This window comes from Aspergillus tubingensis, assembly GCF_013340325.1.
Source record: "Aspergillus tubingensis WU-2223L DNA, scaffold_4, whole genome shotgun sequence".
NCBI lineage: Eukaryota > Fungi > Ascomycota > Eurotiomycetes > Eurotiales > Aspergillaceae > Aspergillus > Aspergillus tubingensis.
Window position 1 is genome coordinate 1,300,083 of NW_023336278.1, and position 22,350 is coordinate 1,322,432.

Genomic DNA, 22,350 nt, shown 5'->3' on the forward strand with positions numbered 1-22,350 from the left:
TGTTCGTTTATGACATTGATAATGACATTGCCAATAATGAAAACTTGAAGTATGCAGTCACATTCTACAGGCTAGCGCTAGTAATCTGGACAATAGAGACAACCCCGTCGATGAAGGCGCGTCTTGCATATGTACCATTTGGCGAGGGTTGAAAGACGAAGAAACGATCAAATGTATCTGGCGCACCCCCAGTCCAATAAATGTGCTACTGAAAGGACAGCCTCACACAAGTATGCAAGTTATGGTTCAAGCAATCAGCGGTATAAAATTCAGGCCGACATCGGGCTTGTGACCGGGACGTTGCGAAAAGGTAACGTCTGAAGCGACCTCCAAACTCCTGAGAGCCACTGCTGTAGGCTTTGCACCTGATTTTTCGGGGCATTAGGATGCGTATGTTCTGCTGCATTAGATGAAAGATGGCTTCTCGCAGTGGCGTATGTGTCATTGGAGGCCGTATTCGAATGAATGGCGGCGTCCTGCTCATTACGAGCCCCCATGCAGCATGAGAACCAAGAGTTGACGTCACGCAGCGATTGTAGCCAAGGACTCGAGTTAAAGTTGGCGGACTCAATTTCTTCCTGTGCGGTAAAGACGGGTGGTGACTCCGTGGGTGCAAGATAGCATGCCGCAGAATCCCCCACGCTCTCAGTGCCTCGGGCATCGTGGCTTTCCATGTGCCTGGGTATGCCTGGCATTTGCGAACGAGATGCACAGGTGTAAAACGAGTCGACTCTAGAAGTAGGAAGAGAAGCATTTGCCGAGGCTGGTCGTTGAGAAGAAGATGCCAAAACTGGGCGAGGCAACGGTAGTAAGCTATTCAGTCCTATCTGTGGGCGATGTCTTCGCATGCGACTACCAGCGCTTGTGTTTGCAGGATCGGTGCTGTCAGCCTGGTCCCGTTTCACGTCTGAGAGCCTTCGGTTAATTTGTCCATCCTGTGTAGCGCTGCTGTCAACATCAACACCATCTTCGCAAGTAGCTGGAATGGCAGTTCGGTGAAAGGGATGATCCTCCAATCGTCTAGCCAAATTCATGCCGTGGCCACTCTGTCTATAAGGAAAGCGACCTTGAACCGCAGTACCATCTTCTGCCCTTGCCACAATATATGTCTGACGTCTAGGCTGCGGGGGAGGAGACGATGAAAAACTGAGGAGCCTTCGTAGCATCCCTCCGTAGGATCCCGTTCTAGAGCCATCAGCAACGCGCCTACCCGCACGCCTAGGCGGGCTTGGACTTGACTGCTGCGTTCGCCCACTGGTAGTAGCAGAACGGACAGGAAATTGGGCAGTGTAGTAGACAGCTTCTCGAGTCCCGAATGAAGGAAGTCCAGGGGGTGTGGGCGCTCTCACTGGTGGAGGATAAGTGGGAAGTGCAGGGCTGACTGGTGAGTCAAGGTTACCCGGCCATTTAAACGTTCTCGAGGTATCATCTGCATCGTTGAGACTAACTGCCTTCCTGAGGTGCAACGCATCAAGAAGGTTTTGTTTCAGCGAGTCGTCTGCAGGTAAGGCTACAACCGCCTTCCCTTCATCTGTGGATAGCACACGGCTGTCCAATGCTAACTGGGGATGCCAACCAGGGGATTGTGTATTCTTTTCCGGATAATACTTTGGCTCACGGTCCGCCCGCTGGAAAGGATCCGTTGCTTCAGGCGCAAGAGGGACAAACATGGCCATATTGGCAGCGATCCTGCTATCAAGATTGCCACGAGAATGACATGCCGAGCCAAATTTCGAGCCGAGCTCTTCGGTGCCAGAGTCTGTCCGTAGGGCGTTGAAAATGGAACTCTCCTCACTCATCATTGATTCTGACAAGGTCGCTTTGCCTAGTGGTGTGGCTTCTCCCAATGGTTCCACCTCCGTTGCGGAGACTTCATCCTCGTCGGACGAGCCATGCTGAGCGACTGGGGGGTTCTGAGACTGAGTATCCATGATACCATGTAGGCAGGTCGTGCTGCAGGCCACGTTCACACTGATATGAAGATGAGGGTGGACTAGAGAACATGCCACAAGGACGACAGCGCCGTAAGGGATTGAGGGTCCATGGCACCTTCCCTAGATCGTGCAGCCCTGGAGGAAAGTACACAGCACAATGAAGAAGGCATGGTCTTGTGTATAGCATTCAAATGAGTATTAGTAAGTAGTGAGAATCGACCGACTGACTGACCGACAGAAATCAACTGCACGTGGTGCCATTGATATTTTTTTGAAAAATTCTCCGAAAAAGAAATGTGATGAATTGAAGTGAACGGAGCAAGCAAAAAGGGAAGAAGACATGATTAGTCGCCTCAACTTCCCCAGTTTTCCCTCACCTCAACTCACATCGACTTCCTGACATTATCTTTCTTTAAAAGTAAGCATCCACAATTATTGGTTGTTATGAAACTCCATAAAACAAAACAACTTGTACTGGCTGTGGAACGTGCGTGAGCGATGAGATTAAATGATTATGATTATTGATTAGATCCGAGCGCCAACCCCGGAAATGGAGTGAAACAGTAAAACGGGGCTGCTCCACTCCAAGGTTCAATCCTACGAACCACCTGGAAACCTTAGCATTTAGCAATATGCGGTCGGATGTCCAAACTACCCACTCCCTTGGTAATGGATGATCATGGCCTATCAGTGGAGATTGCACCAGTTTAACGCAAGATATAGCTTGTTGTTGTACCCTATTTTCCTCTCAATTCTGGGATGTCTTTCGTCGATCTGATAGCCGGTGCGGATGCAACATCCCCACTGCATGTGTCGAGGTGGTCGCGATGACTGTGATTGCGATGGGATGTTTTAATCAAGGCAGATTAACCTCCCAGTTGACAAATGAGAGAGCAGACAATACGATAGAGCTTCCCGACAAGGCATTCACATTGACTGCCACCCCCTCCCTGACCAAAGTTGGGGGAATCAGCCGAGGTCGGATCGTCGAAACCCAAGAACAACGATGAAACCGGCCGTCATGAGACAAGACTATTCGAACCTCCTTTCCCAAAATTGAAGTAGCAGCAGTGCAACCCAACCATCGGTCCGCTTTATAAAACCGTCTTAAAATCTATGGACGCCATCGTGTCTTGGGAACAAGGCTAGGATATTATTAAAGCCACGGCGCCCATCCGTTTAGTTGGTTGCGGTGAAATTGATTAATTTAGTTGCCCTTTTCCCCCTCATTTAATGCTCCGCTCCTCGCCAGCTGGTCACGCAACCCACCAGCTAACTAGCTGTTAAGTTGTTGTCGTCTTCTCATGGACTCCAGAGCACCCCAGGATTTGGCAGGTTTGCACCATGGCTCTGCCACGACTGCCCCAGCTGAGCTGCCTCCGTCGGGCCCGGTCTACAAGGTCTATAAGCGGCGGTTCTGGGGACTAGCGCAGCTGGTGCTGTTGAATATTGTCGTTAGTTGGGATGTAGGTTCTCTTATGTCTGCCGCCATGAAGAATGAGACACCGATTCTAATATTATCCATCATTATCATCGTCTAGTGGTTAACCTTTTCATCGATATCAACTACTGCGGCTGAGCATTTCCGCGTATCTGAGAGCGCTATCAATTGGATGAGCACTGGTTACCTCTTCGCTTTTTGTGTCGCCAGCCCGTGAGTTTAGCCCTGGATACTTATCTCCCCCTATCTTCGGCGCCTGGAAGCGACTGATACTCACGCTCAATCTTACTCTCAGCGTCGTGATCTTCACTCTCAATAAAGGTGGCCCTAAACCCGCCATCATCACCACTTCAACCCTCCTCCTCGTCGGCAATTGGATTCGATATGCAGGGACCAAAGCGAGAGGAGGCATCTTCGGTGTCGCTATGTTTGGTCAGATCCTCATCGGACTGGCGCAGCCATTCTGTCTAAGCGCTCCAACGCGATACAGCGACCTCTGGTTCTCTGACCAAGGCCGGACCAGCGCAACGGCCGTAGCCACCCTTGCCAATCCGTTGGGTGCAGCATTGGGAGAGCTAATCGACTCTTTCTGGGCGACCAAACCAAGCGAAGTCCCGAACATGGTTCTGTACATTTCTATCATCGTAAGCCTCCCTCAGAATCCCTCCACACATAGATAGAACCAAACCCAGCCAACCACGACATGTCCCACTCACCTACTAACAAACCCAAAAGGCAACGGTAGCAGCACTTCCCTCATTTTTCATCCCCTCCCAACCCCCGACACCTCCAAGCGCTTCATCTGCGAGCACCAATGCCTCCACACCTCTCCTCCCAGCTATAACCCAACTCCTAAAAACCCTCGAGTTCTACCTCATCCTCATCCCCTTCTCCATATACGTCGGCTTCTTCAACAGCGTTTCCTCGCTCCTCAACCAAATCCTCGAACCCTACTCATACACCGAAACCGAAGCCGGCATTGCAGGAGGCCTTCTAATCATCGTTGGCCTCATCGTCTCAGCCATCATCTCCCCCCTCACAGACCGCTACAAGCACTACCTCGCCACCATCCGCACACTTGTCCCCATCGTAGCAATCACCTATATCGCCCTGATCTTCGCCCCGCCCAGCCCCGCCGGCATCGCACCATCGTATGTCGTGTGCTCCCTCCTCGGCGCGTCGTCCTTCGCCCTCCTCCCCGTCGTCCTGGAGTACCTGGTCGAAATCACGTACCCTTTCTCCCCAGAAATCGGGAGCACGATCTGCTGGACAGGCGGGCAGTTATTGGGCGCGATATTCATTCTAGTTCAGGATGCATTGAAGGCCGGAGAGAACGCTTCTCCGCCGGTCAATATGCAGAATGCGTTGATTTTCTCTGCTGTCGTGGCGGTCGTGGCTGCGCCGTGGCCGCTTTGTATTGGATGTTTTGGTCGTGATGTGAGGAGACGGAGATTGGATGTTGATCGAGGCGTGGAGTTGGGACAGGAGGAGGAGGCTGGTGAGGTGCAAGGTGATGATGCGGAGCGTAGAGCTGGAGCTGGGGAGGATGATACCAAGAAAGGATTCTTGGGGTTGAGTGTGGCGTGGAGGAAGTAATCCTGGAATCCTATAGTCAGTGTGTACAGAATGTACTTTGTGATTGATGATTGCACGTCTGATACCCGGCGTCCATCAAATGTGTCAATACTATGACCTGTGACTGTAAATAAAAAGCTCATATGATGCTCAAGAAGGGTCAAAAAACAAAGACGAAAAAAGGAATACTGAACAAAGTCTAGGACAAAATGACATTCATCTAGTAAACAAAAGGAAAAAAATAAAAATAAAATAATAAAAGCACAAGTTTCAAACAAGGCAGAGACCAGCTATCTGTACATACACAGTTGAAGGCGACCGCCCCCCTTCTTAAGAACCATTTCCATATTCCATAGCCCATCCATCTTTCATAGGGAGAAGGAAAGTAACAAACACGCATGCATCATCGTCATCATCACCGACTCGCAACCCGTACCGTATTTGTCGAGGGCGGGTAGCGGTCGAGAGAGACGACACTGGATGTATGTATGCTCCTTTCTTTTTTCTTTTTTTGATCTTCATCAACGGCAGGCCCGCATAGCCATCATATTGTGAATCAAATCAAAAGGGATCGATCGTAATATGCCTTTCTTTCTTTGTCTTCCTTCGTCGCGGAACCTGTCTTGTCAAGTTTGGTCGTGCATTAGAAAGAAATGTAGCCCGCGGAGTGGAGTAAAGAAGATAAGAAAAAAGACGTCTTTAGCTATCTATCGATCGACCGAGAGTGATTTGATTCGTTTATTTGAGGGCCTTCCAGAGCTTGGGGGCGGCGCACTGGGTAGCGCAGTGCGTGAGGTGGAAGACTAAGAAGGATGGTGCGTCAGTTTATGGGATTTGTTGTTGGTTCGTCATGATTGCGATATGGTGACGAAGGAATTGTGGTGTTATGATGTGCTGGTCAACTTACACTCCTCAACGCAGTCCTCCTTGGGGCCCTTGTAGTCGGGGTCCTCCTGCTGCTGGGTTACGCGCTCGACGCACTCATCGAAGTGGTGCTTGTAGGGGGCGCACTGGGAAGAGTTGGCGCACTCTGAGAGAAGCAATTGATTAGTGAATGTTCGAAATAATGAGATCATTTGCAATGGGATGAGTTGTTCCGAGTCAATGGCTCAGAATCGCATGACGTGAGGGTCGGTCAGCGTGCATCCATCTGACCGACTACCCGTCCTGTTGGCACATTGTCCGTCTGGAAACGAACTCCCTCCAGAGGAAAATGCACGGAATAAGTGAAATATGAAAGTGACAGTAAACTTACCCTCCTCAAGCTGGGGCTTGATGTCCTCAGGCTCCTCCTCTTCCTCCTCCTCTTCCTCTTCCTCCTCTTCTTCCTCCTCCTCAGCGGGCTCCTCCTCGGCGGACTCCTCCTCAGCAGGGGTCTCCTCAGCAGACTCCTCGGTGCTCTCCTCGGCGGCAGGGGCGGCCTCCTCCTCGTTGTTCACGGCGGGCTTCTCCTCAGCCTCGGTCTCCTGGCTGGGGGTGGTGGTGGTGGTCTCCTCGGCGGGAGCCTCAGCCTGAGCCTCGGGGAAGCCGAAGGAGGACATAACGTCGGAGAAGAAGTCGGAGAGACCCATCTTGTCTTTGAAATTGGTTTCAATTGAGGGAAGAGGGCGAGAAGGGGGGGCGTGTGGGCGGTGGATGTCGCGGTAATTGAGGATGGGGTTGGTTTTAACGAACTCGAAGCTTTGGCGTTGCTGGTTTCTGCCGGCCCTGGAAAATCGGAACACCCCGGCCGCCGGGCGATGGTCGCAATTATCGTACACGTGATTGGCCGCTCGGGTCGGCCGTGACTAATGCGGTAATATTTCGTTTTCTTACTTATCAAATTAATTAATTAGTTGGTTAATGTTCGTGCCGTTCCGTTGTTGTTGTTGTTGTTACTTCAACTACTGGGTCTACTATTTGTGATGCACTGTATTTCAACAATAAAATTCCAATTAGTATACAGAGAAAAGAATTAAGAGGCCGCTCGGGCTTGAGGCTACCGCCGGAATATGTGTGTAGGAAATTGGAGACTATCTAGTCATGGAAGAAAGCATTGGATACGGCACCCGTCCTGGCTTCAACTGGCTCGACGCAGTCTCTCCTCGAGCGCTTCCGCCACACTCTGCTGCTGCACCTCTTCATAATCCGGTGGTGGCTCCATCGGCTCTGATCCCGCTTCTGGCCCTGTGTGTTGAGACTGTGGGCTTACAGATTGCTGTGCGGTACTGTGGTCTGCTCCGGTTGTACCACCCGATGGGCCGGTGTACGCAGGTAGCTCGTCGAGGTGGATTGCAGACATGTCAACATTTCGGGCACCTCGACCGCTCGCCTGCGTATTCTCGACAGCCTGTTGTAGACGCTCTTTGATTCTTTCGAAATTGTTGTGGAAATCAAACGCCCCTCCCTCTTTGAATGTCACCTTGAGCTGCACGGCAGGCAACGACGCAGGGATGCCTCCTCCAGATACCGGCTGGACTAGCGCCAACCATGCATTGGGCCCAAAGAATGGTGCAGTGACATGGGCGTCATGGACATTGAGTAATGGTGTGGAAAACGATTGAAACTCTTTCGTTTGTTGCGCGGGAATGTAAACGATCTGACACGAATATGTTAACGAGAGCTGTCAGATGATAGGGTCCAAAAGCAAGACAGTACCCTCTGATTTGTCAGGTAGACTCGACCGGCACTGCTTTGCATGGAAAAAGAGTCCTTGCTGGCGCTAGAGCCTAGGGGTTGCAGAGACAGAGTTGTCCGCGGAGGAGAGGCGAACAACTGATGCTCATTGGGTAGTCGAACAAAGCCTTCGGGGCCTTGCAGCATCACCCAGCTGTTGTATTGGGTATTAATTAGCATAGTTTCTCCGGCCTGCTATCCCCATTCTGGGTTGAAACAAGTATACAACGCAGGTTTCTGACTGAGAAGTGTGCATGCTGGGGTGTTATGGGATGATGCGAGAGACAAGGGAGAAGAAAGTTGCATCATTTGATACAGCGTAGCAGAATTAACAAATCAGAGGTGATAAATCGATGAAGAAAAACCATCGATACTGAGTGCATGCAGAACGATAATAAGAGTAGCTCAACCGGGCATGGTGGGGAACATCTACATACTTGATCGACATTTTGTCAAAGCCACGATCAAGAACGTGGTCTGTGTGGCTGAGTGCAGACTGTGCCGGGATGCAGGCTAAGTACTGTGGTATTCAGATAGTATATCGTTCGAGGATGAGTTACTGGAAGGATGGATTCAGAGTGCAGAATGAAGAGAGGGCAGCATTGGCTGAAACAATCCAACCAATGAGTAGCACCAGGGTCCAGTTTCAGGTGAGACGATCCAGGGATGATTGGCGGGACGGAAATGATGAGAATTCTCCAAGGGTTGGTGAATAGTTTTCCGATCGCTGATAGAGCGATCCCAGACAAAAGAATGTCAGATGTGGTATTCCAGATTCCACTTCGTTGATGGCGGCGAAGCACCCGAAAGTGGCACTGATGAGAAGTGAGGCGATAGCAGCAGTAGTAGCTGCAGCGGACCACTTTTGTATAACGGCAGAAAAGTTGAGTAATATCTTTTCTTCTATTTGTGTGGTAATGATATTCGATGGAACAACAGACCTCCTAGAGGTTTTTTCAACGATGCCCAGGAATTTCTGAAGGAAAGCGAGCCAGTGAAGCCCGAAGGCGGGAGACGAAGCAGTCCGCGGGGCGGCCGTCAGGCGGGGAAGCTTTTCCAACTCTCCAACTCCTTACACACTCAAGGTGTCTCGGTTCGAGCGGCTGGCCAGTTCGGACTTCTCTTCAACATGTCGGACATAAAGGAGGAGCCTTCATATGGGCGCCGAATCTATCCAGAGAGGTTTGGGAACGCAGAAGGATTCGAACATCCAAATTGCAATCCTTATTAGGCCAACTTCGGCTTCCTTCTTTCCGGCCTTATCTTATTCTTTACCATGGATGAACTAACTAGGGACTACTGCGTCCACTACTCGCATACTTCCTGTGCCCCCCTCGCCCGGAAACCCAATCATTCCCGCATGCGATATAGTGCCTGGATTACAATTGGATGAATGGCAGAGTGGATGTCAGTCTAGAAATTAGTAACTACCCAACAGGATGATTAAGCTAACACAGAGTTCATTTCTGTGGATGGAAGCCTGCATACTCTACCCTGGTGTCGACGTCCACGGACCTCCAAAGTCGATAATTTGCAGCAATTATATCAATACGCACATGCAGGATTCAGGGATATGGACATGTATCATTAAATCAAAGCAGTATTAGCGATTTCGTTTGCTAGGTAGATAACACGGACCTCTCGTGTCTCCAGAGGCGGAAGACTAATCAGTGGTTGGACGCATGGACACTATCGGCACGGTCAGATATAGTTATTTGAATAGCTAGCTAGCCAAATCTTCGGAGAAATTGTTCCTTGGACTAAGCAACTTAACAGTTCTGCACCAACGCTGTGTGTATGACCTGAGATAGACCTACGATCCCAGGGGTTTCGAATAAGCTACGCACTCCCCAGCAACAACTATTCGCAAACAATCCTATCAGGCAACATGGAATGACTTGATATTCTGTGGAATCCCCTACTATGTTCAGCCATATTGAAAGAGCTTGACTGACTCCTTGCATCAAGATGGTAACAGTCAAAAGACGAGGATGGGTGGCGCTAATGTACGAAGCTAATCTGGGCCCAGAGGGCTATTCTCGAACAGAGGGTGATAAGGATGAAAGCCACCCATACCTATTGCCAGAATTATTTCGATTCAGCCATGGTACGTATCTGCCAGCGTGGCTGTCATGCAAGTTCACAAAGCGATGGTAGGTGCTTGGTTTGGTTGAAGCTTGTCAGCTGACAAGCAAAAGTGGCTGCATGTGGCCCAAGGGTATTTTATCTCGCGTGTCGCTGTGCAATTTCAACACCATCTCTCTATAAAAGCTTCTCCGATGACATGCTCTTCCTGACTATTCGGGGAGGTCAGGATTGCCGGTGAGGCAGCAAAAGGCATCCTCAGGCATGGCCGGGCCAGGCTGGGGAGCAGCTCGAAAGGCCGCGGTTACGTTGAGAGCTGTTATTGGGTCTTTACACGTGGAGAAAACCGTCCGATCAAAGTCACGGCCGACCCACCCCGTCTTCCATCCAGGTTACGTTTCCCCCTTCTGCGCTATTTCTTTTGCCTCTTCGCTCGTTGTCACCGCTTTCTGCGACTTCAATTCCCTCGTGGTTCTTTTTGTGGTATTCTGTCACTCCTTGAGGGTCCGCCGAACCGACGATCCCCGTTACCCCCGGGAGACGATCGAACGCGAACAAAAAAAGAACAGTGTAGCCTGATGAGCACGGCCCTACCGGGCACATCCCCAAGCTTACATTACCCTTACTACACCTCTGGTGGCCGTCATCTCTTTCATATCTGCTCTCCAGTTTACTAGGGTGCAGCTGCTTGGGTCCACCTGTCCGAATATCGAGATACTGCCTGGTGCATCGCCCCTGCACTACACGGACGCCCCCGTCTTGCATCGTGAAACCTCCGCTTCTCTCGCAGCCTTCTACAAACCAGCCCTTTTCGACTCGGAAAAGCTTGTCATACTCTGAAATATACGCATAATCATTCAAGATGTCGACATCGATACACTTGTCGAGGTTCCGGAAATGGCTCCTTGCTTCGCCGCCAATCGAGTTTGCCATTGGGCAACTTCGGGACCTCTTGGTTGGAGCAATCCGACAGGGTCCAGTTCCACAACATATTGCTTTCGTCATGGATGGTAACCGGAGGTTTGCCCGAACGCACGGGATTGAAACGGTGGAAGGACACAACATGGGGTTTGAGGCTTTAGCAAGGGTGAGTCCGATGGAGTTCGGTTCTTAGAGAACTTCCGTCTTCCGCCAGTGTCAGCTGCTAACTTATACCGTGGTTTAAGATTCTCGAAGTCTGTTATAAGAGCGGCGTTAAAGTGGTTACAATCTACGCCTTCAGCATCGAAAACTTCAAACGCTCCAAATTCGAAGTGGATGCATTGATGGAGATGGCCAGGGTAAAGTTGTCGCAGATGGCTCAGCATGGCGAGATGCTCGATCGCTACGGGGCCAAGGTGCGGATATTGGGTCGGCTGGACTTGCTCAGGCCGGATGTTCTCGCTGCAGTGAACCGGGCCGTGGAAATGACCAGTAACAACGGTGACTGCGTCCTGAACATCTGTTTCCCGTATACGTCGCGCGATGAGATCACCACGGCTGTCCGAGATACCGTGGCCGAGTACAGCCAGCCCCTTCCGTCGACTCGTCCGTCGTCCATTTCCTCAAGGACTCCCTTTTCCGAATCCCACATTACACAAAACATTCGAGCACAGACGCAGGTTTCGAAAGGGGAAGAGGAACCGAGTGACTCGGAAGCGGCATCAGAGTCATCAGGAGACGGCGAAACGACGAAGCACAAGACACCGAACGGAGTCTATGAAAACGGATCTTCGTTTTCTTCCTCGTCGACTCTCCACCTCGCCGGGCAACAAGATGCTGCCAATGGGAAAGTACCAGCAGCAGAACCCGCCATCGGGAAGGAGAGCCTCGTCTTTATGTCCCCCGAGACGATTACGCGCCAGACATTGTCAGAGCATTTATTCACCCATGACAATCCTCCTCTAGATCTGCTGGTCCGGACGTCTGGAGTTGAGCGCCTTAGTGACTTCATGCTGTGGCAATGCCACGAGGATACGGAGATTGTCTTCCTCGACGTCCTATGGCCGGAATTTGACCTTTGGCAGTTCCTGCCCGTGATGCTGAGATGGCAGCGTCGAATCTCCAAGTCAAAGAAGAACCCGGATGCGGAGGGCAACTTTGACGGCGATACGTCTGACTCTGCGGAGGAAAGTAATGGCAAGGTCAAAGACCTGTAGATTGTTATGTTCACTTTTTATCTTTTCTCTGTTGTTGTATACATGGACTGGGTTACCGTCCTGGCATCGATCATTGGGAGTTTTGGAGTCATCCTTGGGAGCATTGACAAATATTCCCCCCATCCTGTCATCCATCTAGAATTTATAGCACTCACTGAGCTAAAAGCTGAAAGAAAAGGGTTCCATGATGAGCATATAGATGCAAACATAGCACCTAATTTATAGTTACTATATACTATACGGGACAGCATCTCCACCTCGGGGAATCACGGATCATGTAAAATAATCAGATAAAATAGAGTGTCCGCTATCGCAGCCTCCGATACCGCATCCGACCAAGTGGGCAGCCCCACGTGACTCACACTGGCGGGGGAATCGAAGCAACCACTTGCAACACTGACTCAACTTTATTTCCTCTCCTGATATTGTTTTCTTCCTATTTTCCCAATCTAGTACCCTGATATCTTCCCAATTGTCATCATGCCTGTCGCCGGTTCCAAGGTTCTCCTGTTGGGCTCGGGCTTCGGTATGCCTCCCATCTCTCTTCCACTCCCCCCCGCCAATTCGGACCCCGCATTGGGGGGTCATTAATGGACTCCATCCCACTGACTCAATGTCTCGATAGTCACGAAGCCCACCGTTGAGGTTCTCAGCAAGGCTGACGTTAACGTCACCGTTGGTACGTACAGCTCAATTGATAGAGTTCTCCCCATCCAGTAGCACCCAACATAGCTGACCATCGTCTACTATACCCCAACAGCCTGCAGAACCCTCGAGAGTGCTCAGAAGCTCTGCGAAGGCTTCAAGAACACCAAGGCCATCTCCCTCGATGTCACCGACGATGCTGCTCTTGACAAGGCTCTGGAGCAGGTTGACCTCGCCATCTCCCTGATCCCCTACACCTTCCACGCCAATGTCATCAAGTCCGCCATCCGCACCAAGAAGCACGTCGTCACCACCTCCTACGTCTCCCCCGCCATGATGGAGCTGGATGAGGAGTGCAAGAAGGCCGGCATCACCGTCATGAACGAGATCGGTCTGGACCCTGTATGTCTACCTATCCACATCACCCCCATATCATACTATACAGTGAACTAATTCCACCTCCAAACAGGGTATTGACCACCTCTACGCTGTCAAGACCATCTCCGAGGTACGTCCAGATTTCACCCACCCTACCACCACCACTCAACCCATCCCTAACCCACCCCCTTAGGTCCACGCCGAAGGTGGCAAGATCACCTCTTTCCTCAGCTACTGCGGTGGCCTCCGTAAGTCATCCCCCCCCCTCCCCAAAAACGTCACAACCAAACCCCATCCTAACCCCCTCAACCAGCCGCCCCCGAATGCTCCAACAACCCCCTGGGCTACAAGTTCAGCTGGTCCAGCCGCGGTGTCCTCCTTGCCCTCCGCAACGCCGCCAAGTTCTACAAGGACGGCCAAGAATTCAGCGTCGCCGGTCCCGACCTGATGGCCACCGCCAAGCCCTACTTCATCTACCCCGGCTTCGCCTTCGTCGCCTACCCCAACCGCGACTCCTGCCCCTACCGGGAGCGCTACAATATCCCCGAAGCCCAGACCGTCGTCCGCGGCACCCTCCGCTACCAGGGCTTCCCCGAGATGATCAAGGTTCTGGTTGACATCGGCTTCTTGTCCGACGAGGGCCGCGAGTACCTCAACAGCCCCATTGCCTGGAAGGAGGCCACGAAGCAGATCCTCGGCGCCACCTCCTCCGCCGAGAAGGACCTCGAGTGGGCCATTGCCTCCAAGACGGCCTTCGCTAACAACGATGACCGCGACCGCATCATCTCCGGTCTTCGTTGGATCGGCCTCTTCAGTGACGAGCAGATCACCCCCCGTGGTAACCCGCTCGATACTCTCTGCGCTACCCTCGAGAAGAAGATGCAGTATGAGGAGGGTGAGCGTGATCTTGTCATGTTGCAGCACAAGTTCGAGATCGAGCACAAGGATGGCCAGAAGGAGACTCGTACTTCCACTCTTTGCGAGTATGGTGTGCCCGGTGGCTACTCGGCTATGGCTAAGACTGTTGGTGTGCCTTGTGGTGTCGCTGTTAAGTTGGTCTTGGATGGTACTATTAACCAGAAGGTATAGTGGTTCTTTCCTTGTATATCTGGCGTTGGTTGAGTGGGTTGTTGGATGGATTGCTAACTGTTGTTGCTATCATAGGGTGTTGTTGCTCCCATGACCATGGACATCTGCGCTCCTCTGATCAAGACCCTCAAGGAGGACTACGGCATTGAGATGATCGAGAAGACTCTGTAAAGAGTATCTCTTCTCTTATAATTTCTCTTCTATGATGATATATTAACGACTTTGGAGATGGGTGTTAGAGAAAACAAAATAGGGTAGATCAAAAATTCAGATCGGTTTTGATGAAGCAGTATTTCTTGCAAGAAAGAGCAGTAGAGGTGTTATGTATATGTAACAGTTACCAGAAGTGTAGAAGTGCAAAGTTCAATGTCTTCTTCCTATCGTGATTTGTCTCATCTACTAATATGTTCATGGTCTGTCTATCGTGCATTCGTTGGACGCATACCCCCCCATTTGCTTGGAGGGGAGGAGTTTTATATCAGGTCAGGTGAGGTAAGGATGAGTCGGCGCAAGATTGCCTGTCCCAGAAACACAGTTTGTCAAGAATCCAAAAAGCAGTTCGCTACCCCCGTCTTCTACAGGACGCGTGGATGTAGACAGGATCCGTTGTCGCCCTCATAGCCCCCAAAGTGCTAAATTTAGATCATGATATGGTCATGGTTTCGCGGATGCGCTCAGAGAATAGTGCCAAACCTATACCGAGAAGAAGAAAAACAACCATCAGCAACTGTCTCCAAGAAAACGAAGATCTGGCAAGCCATTGTGAGGAAGCAATTGGCTAATAGGCAAAGCAAGGGGTTTAGAACATACCCGAAAGTCTGCTTGATGCTGCGGACGTAGTAGACATCCCAGTTTTGCTTGGTGACATCCTCCTGACCAACAGGGACGCCAGTCCAGGTCACGCGCATCTGAGTGACGCCGTCGACATCGTTCTGGTCGAACTTGATCTCCAGCGTGCTGAAATGACCCGCGGGCCACTGGGCAAGACGCCACTTCTGCTCAATCAAGGTGGGGGCCTGGAGCTTGGTGTACTCGCCGGTGACGTTTCCGTCGAAGATAGCGAACTTTCCGCCCACCTGAGCACCCTCAAACTGGCGAGGGGGGCCGCGAGTGAAAGCAGCAATGCGCTGGGGGTCGGTAAAAGTGTTGTACAGCTCCTCAGCCGTGGTGCGGAACTCGTCCGAAGCGGTCACGGTAGTAGTGTTGACCGAAACCTTCTCCGCGGTAGTAGTGGTGGTGGTTGTAGGGGCAGAGGATTCCTTCTTGGAAGTCTGAGGGTGGTACTTGGGAGCAGCGAATCCGCTGGAAGGGTTGACACCAGGAGCGTGTTGGAGGTCCTTGCCGTGCTCAGCAATGAGGGCGGGACCAAACTTGGCCAAAGCCTGTCTGAGTTGAGGAACGAGCTTGGAGCGAACCAGGTCCTTCACGACCTGCTTGGAAGGAGAATCCGAGTAGTTTTCAATCTCAAACTAAAGAGCCATGTGGTCAATTGGCCGGACAGCTATGGGAATACGAGGGGCTAAAGGGAACATACGACGTACTCATCTTCCTCGGTGTCATGGGCAACCTCGGGGATGGTGATCTTTCCACTAACGGACTCATCGTCCTTAGTCTTACCTGTCAAAGGTCTTAGTGGTGTGCCCTGAACAGAGAGAAACACTATCATTGCTTAATTACGAACCTTCATACTCGAGCTGTACTTTGACATCGAACAAGGTGATGACCTTGCCCTTTCTCTGACTGACGTCTACATCGCCATCCATGCTCAGCAGGTTGGAGATCTTGGCAGAGGCTCCATTCTCCTCCACGGAGAGGACGGAGAGGTTCTCCTTAAGGTAGTCCTTGGCCCAGCCGGAGGCATCCTTGTTCACCCAGTGCCAGTTGTTGGGGTTGTGAAGAACCATGATGGTGGTAGTTTATTTTATTATCAATTGGTCTAAGGATCTCGATGGAAAGAAAAGCTGCTCTATTGCGGGGCTGAACTTCGCCAGTGGGTCAATTTGCTTAGCGAGTCTGTGTCTTTTTTTCTTCTTCCTTCTTTCGCCAAAAAAGCTGTTGTGTTCTGCATCGCACATAGAATATTAGCATATTTTCATAGCCATAAAGTAGTGCGATAATGTCCAAATATGAGTGGAGGCATCGTTTCAGGATCCGGATAGCGTTTCCCGGACCGCAAGCTACTCAGCATGGAGGAATATTTCATCCCCGTCTGACTGGTGCCAGCTATGAGTTCTCATCATTCGATGGGACAGCCCTCCCCGAGACAGGGTCCCTTCCTTATAGGAGGGGAACCAGGTCAAGATTGGGAGGGAGTGAAGTGTGCATAATTGGGCAGAAAAAAAAATTCAGAGGCAACTTACAGTCACAGAAAAAACGTCTCACTTTAAAGACGCTGGAGCAAAGACAGATCAATCAAGTCCCAGGTGGCAATGGGAGAGTAGGAGCAAAGAGGGATGGTACCGTGGGAGCGGAGGGGGAGGGGAGAAGCCTGTATTAAATAAGACTACGAGTTGGTTTGGAGAAGGGAAAGGCAAAAGGGGAAAAAGTTCGAGGATCCGGAAGGAAACCTCTAGAAGCCGCATGGGTCACGTGGTTACCCGTCCGGTCATCGGCGCGGAGGAACAATCTTACCAGGATATCTCCATTTATTCCCTCAATAATCAAGTGGATTCGCAGCTGCAAACGAATGTGGGTATCTTCTAGCGACACAGTAATCAAATCACTCAATCAGGAAACAACAGTGAACAAAACCGCAGAAATAGACAAAGAAGTAAACTCTTGATAGCCCCTCGTCAGTCATCATTCGTGAACCAATAACAACTTGCTTCCATTTATCATGCCTGCTCCAATTGCTCCAAATCCTCCCATCCATCTTCAACTATTAGCTGCTCTTTCACTCGTTCGCGTAGACGCTGGATCCCACTTCCCAGGGCCTCCGCCCACTGGCCCTCCACGGTAGCTACCTTGTCTTTCAGATCGCTTGTCAAGGTGCGCTCTTCATCTGTACGGGTTTCCTGCATTTCCTGCTGCACCTTGCCCTCGGACTCGCCCAAGCGGATTCGTTCTGCCTCCATAAGGTTGCAGCTGGCCCTCATAACAGCGGACTTGACCTCGTGCAGTAGGCAAAAAAGGTTGATCTGCGACTCGATGTATTGGTAACTGGATTTTTCCGCGTGAGATACGAGCGTATATAGGTACTGCAGCGGATGTGCCCGGTAACTCGGATTCTCGTCGTATTCGTTGGCTGGAATCTGCACAGTAAAGCCACGGAGCTTTTCAGGGATCTGTTGCACCAACTCTGACAGAGACGGTGCAATATCCCAGAACGCCGACAGCTGTATCTCCACCCCTCGCGCTACATTGCCCTCGATCACATCTAAAAAGGATTCGAGACGTGCTAGGGCATTGGCCTCGTACTCCACTCGGCGATCCAAGGCGTCCTTGACAAAGAACTCATTGGTCTCGCGTACTTTGTCCTCGTTGGATGCTTGCTTATAGGGTAGTAGGACCACCGCTCTGTACTTTTCGTCGCGCTCGCTGATCAGATCGAATACTTCGCGGTGCAATTGCTCGCGCGCTTCAAACAACCATTTGAGTTGTGTGAGCTTCTCCAGGAGCTCTGGCTTCTCATCACCTTCTTCCTGGGTTTGATCTGGGGTCTCGGATCGCGCGTCGTCAAACAGCCTGCCACGTAGCTCGTCAATGCAAGCAGTAGCCCTGTCAACCCTGTCTGCAAGAATCGCTCGCATTGGCTTGAAAACCGTTTCTTGGTATGTATCCAGCCCGCCCTTGATCAAATCTCTTTCAAGTTGGTTTTCCTCCACAATTAAGGCGGCTTCTGCTTCCGCCGCTTCTGCGAATGTGATACTGCCTTGTTGGATTTGACTCTGGATATTGGCCTTGAATTGCCGTCGTCCTTCTTGGATTCGTGCCTGGTGATCCTGGAACAGCCCATCCATCTCGGTTTGGTGCCGCTGCCTGGTGGTCTTGATCTCCGACAAGTCTGTAATTGATCGCACCAACGTCCGATAAGTCACGAGGTCGGGGTGGCTGTTGTTGACCGCGGGATAGTGTCTAGGATACGGCGGCGGTAAGGTGATCAGTCTCGAGACATCCATCCTCTGCACTTCTTCAATCCGCCTAGCAGATCCAAGGCGGAGATTGTTGGAGTAGTCTGCTGGGGCAGACTCCTCGTGCCACCCTACCTTTTCGGGTGGGTATTCGTCAGGACCATATGCAGCGTACTGATTTCCTCCATTCGACGCGCCGGCATTCCCTGTGTCCGACGAGCCTTGACTTTCCTCCCATAGCAGGGCCCCACGTGATAATCCCATATATTTGGTCTCCCTCTTTGACCTTTGCACTCTTCGTTCTCCCCCTTCACTGCTAGAACCAGTTTTGGACTCCCACCATCGACTAGGCGCCCGTCCCCTCGAGCTCATCTCGTCATTGCTCAACCCAAGACTTGCAATTGGCGAGAGGCATGGCTGGTAATTATTCCACCAGGCCGATTCAGGACGTACCTGGGGTATACTTAGCTTAGGTGCCGTAGGATTGGACGCCCTCCTAGAAGATGGACCTGGTACTACTTGGCTATTCTGTGGCACCGGCGCTGGTTTGGGAGGGCAGACAAACAATTTACGGCGTACACTGTCAACATCATAAGAATCCAAATCCCATACTTTAGCATACTTCTCACGCCGGATCTGGGACTCAGAGATGATGAAGTCGGCGAACAACTGCAATGCCTCTTTCTCGTCCGTTGTGCCGGCCTCCTTCTCGATGAATTCCCGATGTCTCTGTATAGCGTTCCGGACAAATTCGTCATCGCGGTTAACGACAGAGTCGAGAGAGGGATTCTGTTGGGCCGACATGCGACGTGGGGCTAGGGGTGAGACTGTAGTCACCGGCTCGTTAGGAAGGTGTAGTATATGTGAGACCGGTCGTTCTTCCTTGGAGCCAGGCCGAGACGGTGTAGTTTCTGACCCGGATTGCAGAGGGGGCGTTGGCAGGGCTTTGGGTGGTAGTGCTGGCGATGTACGCTTAGAAAATGCAGATGACCTTTCTGTGCCCGGTGAAAACGGCGGCGTCTGCGCAAACCGCGAGGTTGAGGTGGGCGCTTGAGGACTCGGCTCAGGCTTTGGGGTGGAACAAGACCGGTTCGAAAATAGACCCCCAGAAGATGCTCTAGATCGTGATGTAATCTGCGGTCCATCAGAAGATATACTGCGAGTGCTGAGAGGTGCGGCTTTGGCCGAGGCCGGGTTTCTGCCGTTGTCCGTATCCACGCTCGATTCTCCCAAAACTAAGTTGGAGGGTTTCAATTGTTCGAGAGCTTCAGCCCAGGGGTTGCTGCTCATGGAGACAGCACTGAGGCTATCAAGCACTTGGCTTTGCCTGTTCCGGCGTTCAATCCTCCTTTCTCGGATGCCTTTAGCATTTGGGTCTTTGATAGCTGGGCTGCGAAACAGACCACCGCTATTGGGGTTATGACTTGCGCGAGACGACTCGAGAGATTCCGGGCCGCTCATATTGGTTGTAGTTGCCGTGTCAATGGTTAGTGGTTGTCTGTCTGCTCTGGGTTTAACATCGATTGTTTCATCGACCCATCCAGCTGGTGTTGGCGGAATGCTATCTAAACTTGTACCTAAAACTGGAGGGGGCCGTGCCCTACCACTCCTAGCAGGGCCTTGCGAGTTCCGGGATGATGACGAGTCAGAGAGACCATTCACACTCTGTGACCTTGTGGCCGGTGGCGGTCCTGGTGGGGGTGGAGGAAGGGGCATTCCCGGTTCCCAACTACTTCCCGGAGGGGATCGGGCTCCAGACTGACTATGAGCTCTTGATGAACTCGCACTGTTGACGGCCGGTCCAGCAGAAACGGCCCTTCTCGCAGCTGGAGGCCGATCCATTTCAAAGGCTTGAGTGGGCTCAAGCATGTTGCTATTGTCGCTCAATTGTGTCGAGTGGAGATTATCAGGCGAGACCACAATGTGCGGCCCTGGCCCTGCCATAACTGGTGCGGGTTCTCGATAGGTCTCTGACCTATTCTGGGATGAAGACCTGGATGAAAGGCCTGGTGGCAGCGGCGGAGGTGGTGGTAGCGAGACACATCGATTGTGGCTCGACTCACTTCCCACGAACATTGACAGAGGGCGAGTACGGGGAAGTCGGCGCTGTCGATACTCTGAGGGAGCATCCCCACCTGCACGCACCGCCCCATTATATGAGGAGCTCATACTGGGTGACGTGGAGCCCCTTGAGGATGTATTCTGACTGACATTTTCTCTCTGATGTTGCTGGCTTGGTGGAGAGTATGGTGGTGGAGGCGGCGACAAAGATACATCTACAAAGTCACATTAGGTTCGATTCCTGGTCACCAACGTGCAGCAAACTAGACATCCCCAAGACTACTAATGGTAAAGGAGTATAAGATATCAGGGAGTCAGGGAAGGAGGGACAGAAGAAAAAAAATTATGACAGACCTGAGTGTGGTCCTGTTGACCGTGGCTGAGAGACGATCCGCAGCATGTTATTCGGTGGTGTATATGTAGCTTGGCCAGCATTCATCGAACCAGTTCCCACTGGGCCCCAATCCTGAGGATTGTAAGGCACATTGTATTGTCTAGAAGCCATTGGTGAGGATCCGATTGCCGCCCCTCCAGGCGAGCCTACGGCGGGAGACTGGCCTTGCGTGAAAGGACTAGACAGTGAAGTCGACGAAAGAGGGGTGGAACTGTAGCCTGAGCCCAGCGCGAGTCCAAGCCCTTGGAATTGGTGACCACCCAGCGATGTTGTCAGAGGAGGGGGCTGTACAGCATGCTCTCGACGACTAGGAGACGGCTGATTGCTGGAGGTAAGAGGTGTCGGCCAGCCGCTGTAAGAATAAGGACCAGACGGCGGCTCGTCGCCAGCATTGCCCGACGATCGCCAGCTATAAAGAGGCCGTGATCAGTACCTTGCAGCGTTGCGAGACAGACACGAGAACAAGTCGAGGACCACAGCGTGTGAGAAAAGCTGGGCGCACCTATTCATACTAACGGAAGGATGCAGGGCCAACCGAACACGGAGCCATGGCTGAAGGCTGAGGGCTGAGGGCTGAGGGCTGGAAAAGCAGGAGGGAGATTAGATTGTGCCAACACGGACGAGCGATTGAGAAGGAGCCAGAGGGCTGAAGCGCAGACCGACTTCTATTCTTTGCAACAACCTCTGGTCCAACCAGGTGTGGAGGAGGCTTGCAGGCCCAGACGGGCCAGTCGGTACGTATCAACCGTTTCGACGAGCATCGTGGGTTTCGATCGACTGACCAGGGAGGGCCAGCAAGATGTGTGCTAGTCTGCTAGAGTCCCTCTAAGGGTTAAAAATAGCACAAGAGCCAACAAGCAGCGGGCGGGGGGATGAGGAAGGGGGGATTGCAGGTCTTGACTCTTCAGAGAACTAGTGCATCCCGCGAGATGCAGCCTGGCCGGTTTGATCACAGGCGGCGTGGATGCTGGCGCTTAAGTTGTCCGTCCGCGCCTTCTCACAGGCTCGTTGCCCTCCGTGCTCCCCTTCGCCCAGACCCTGTTCCAACAAACCAGCATCGCTGTCACATCGGCCTATGACGAAGATAGTCAAGACTAGCAAGGCCTAGCAGTAGTCCAGACATCTCACAGGGTCTGCGATAGGGTGAAAGGTTTGTCCGTAGGCAAATCGGGCGCGCCATGACAGGGGCACGGGACGCCGTCGCCTCAGGCCATGAGCGCCTACGCAGAAGACCAGGGCATTACAGGGTTATCGATAAAGATAGATGCAAGTACAACCAGGGATTGATTCTTATTATAGTAGCTATGAATTCGGACTACTGCAAGCTAAAGATCCCGGCTGAAAGAACATGCCAGCATGTTGTACGACTCTTGTCCCGCATGGACAGGATCCTTGCCCCTAAACGATTGGAGCATGTCGATCGAAGATCAAGGCCTATAATATTACTGAAGTCATGTCAGCAAAGACTCCACACATTATGTGCAACGAAAACAATCATAATGAGCAAGGTGCATATCAGATCCAATGCCCTGTCACAGGCGGTGGTCATCAAGGTTAAATATTTTATGTTGACCGTCGTGATAAAATAGTAGTAAATCATCATTTAAACAAGGGGAATGGGAGCTGCGAAAGAGTGTATACTCACGTTTTACGTATAATGTTGAGCTCTTCGATGGCAATGAAACTACCGATAACTACCACGCTGGTCAGTCACCATAGACGTGCGAGGTTGAAAATGATGTATTGACAACATGTTGACTGATCAGTCATGACGATTGTCGTCCCGGTCGGCAAAGCCAACTTGGACATATGCTTGTCTTTATTTTGTGTCGTTTCATCATTGTACGATGTGGGCCAGACGGAGAATAGAGATGGTGACATACAG

At 51.6% G+C, this 22,350-nt stretch overlaps 8 protein-coding genes across 8 annotated transcripts; 3 read left to right on the top strand and 5 right to left on the bottom strand.

Moving 5' to 3' along the window:
* Positions 1–269: 269 nt before the first annotated feature.
* AtWU_02978 (uncharacterized protein) lies at positions 270–1,931 on the bottom strand (the record flags this gene model as incomplete). The annotated part of the gene is made up of 1 exon (XM_035498091.1): positions 270–1,931. One exon carries the CDS (start codon positions 1,929–1,931, stop codon positions 270–272), a length of 1,662 nt encoding a protein of 553 aa, XP_035353984.1.
* Positions 1,932–3,238: 1,307 nt separating this feature from the next.
* Positions 3,239–4,971, top strand: AtWU_02979 (putative cell surface receptor/MFS transporter (FLVCR); the record flags this gene model as incomplete). Its single annotated transcript, XM_035498092.1, has 4 exons — positions 3,239–3,400; positions 3,476–3,588; positions 3,671–4,019; positions 4,111–4,971. The coding sequence occupies 4 exons, from the start codon at positions 3,239–3,241 to the stop codon at positions 4,969–4,971; spliced, it is 1,485 nt and encodes a 494-aa protein (XP_035353985.1).
* A 717-nt stretch (positions 4,972–5,688) lies between these two features.
* On the bottom strand, positions 5,689–6,521 carry AtWU_02980 (cytochrome b-c1 complex subunit 6 family protein; the record flags this gene model as incomplete). The annotated part of the gene is made up of 3 exons (XM_035498093.1): positions 5,689–5,753; positions 5,858–5,980; positions 6,206–6,521. 3 exons carry the CDS (start codon positions 6,519–6,521, stop codon positions 5,689–5,691), a joined length of 504 nt encoding a protein of 167 aa, XP_035353986.1.
* Positions 6,522–7,009: 488 nt separating this feature from the next.
* On the bottom strand, positions 7,010–8,053 carry AtWU_02981 (uncharacterized protein; the record flags this gene model as incomplete). The annotated part of the gene is made up of 3 exons (XM_035498094.1): positions 7,010–7,528; positions 7,588–7,759; positions 8,043–8,053. 3 exons carry the CDS (start codon positions 8,051–8,053, stop codon positions 7,010–7,012), a joined length of 702 nt encoding a protein of 233 aa, XP_035353987.1.
* A 2,499-nt stretch (positions 8,054–10,552) lies between these two features.
* AtWU_02982 (undecaprenyl diphosphate synthase family protein) lies at positions 10,553–11,828 on the top strand (the record flags this gene model as incomplete). The annotated part of the gene is made up of 2 exons (XM_035498095.1): positions 10,553–10,777; positions 10,857–11,828. 2 exons carry the CDS (start codon positions 10,553–10,555, stop codon positions 11,826–11,828), a joined length of 1,197 nt encoding a protein of 398 aa, XP_035353988.1.
* Positions 11,829–12,308: 480 nt separating this feature from the next.
* Positions 12,309–14,111, top strand: lys9 (saccharopine dehydrogenase (NADP+, L-glutamate-forming); the record flags this gene model as incomplete). Its single annotated transcript, XM_035498096.1, has 7 exons — positions 12,309–12,354; positions 12,454–12,507; positions 12,589–12,875; positions 12,943–12,981; positions 13,045–13,099; positions 13,165–13,934; positions 14,016–14,111. 7 exons carry the CDS (start codon positions 12,309–12,311, stop codon positions 14,109–14,111), a joined length of 1,347 nt encoding a protein of 448 aa, XP_035353989.1.
* A 503-nt stretch (positions 14,112–14,614) lies between these two features.
* AtWU_02984 (AHA1 family protein) lies at positions 14,615–15,844 on the bottom strand (the record flags this gene model as incomplete). The annotated part of the gene is made up of 4 exons (XM_035498097.1): positions 14,615–14,633; positions 14,751–15,409; positions 15,475–15,557; positions 15,622–15,844. The coding sequence occupies 4 exons, from the start codon at positions 15,842–15,844 to the stop codon at positions 14,615–14,617; spliced, it is 984 nt and encodes a 327-aa protein (XP_035353990.1).
* Positions 15,845–16,774: 930 nt separating this feature from the next.
* On the bottom strand, positions 16,775–20,975 carry AtWU_02985 (uncharacterized protein; the record flags this gene model as incomplete). Its single annotated transcript, XM_035498098.1, has 3 exons — positions 16,775–20,286; positions 20,426–20,874; positions 20,968–20,975. 3 exons carry the CDS (start codon positions 20,973–20,975, stop codon positions 16,775–16,777), a joined length of 3,969 nt encoding a protein of 1,322 aa, XP_035353991.1.
* Between the last annotated feature and the right edge of the window lie 1,375 nt (positions 20,976–22,350).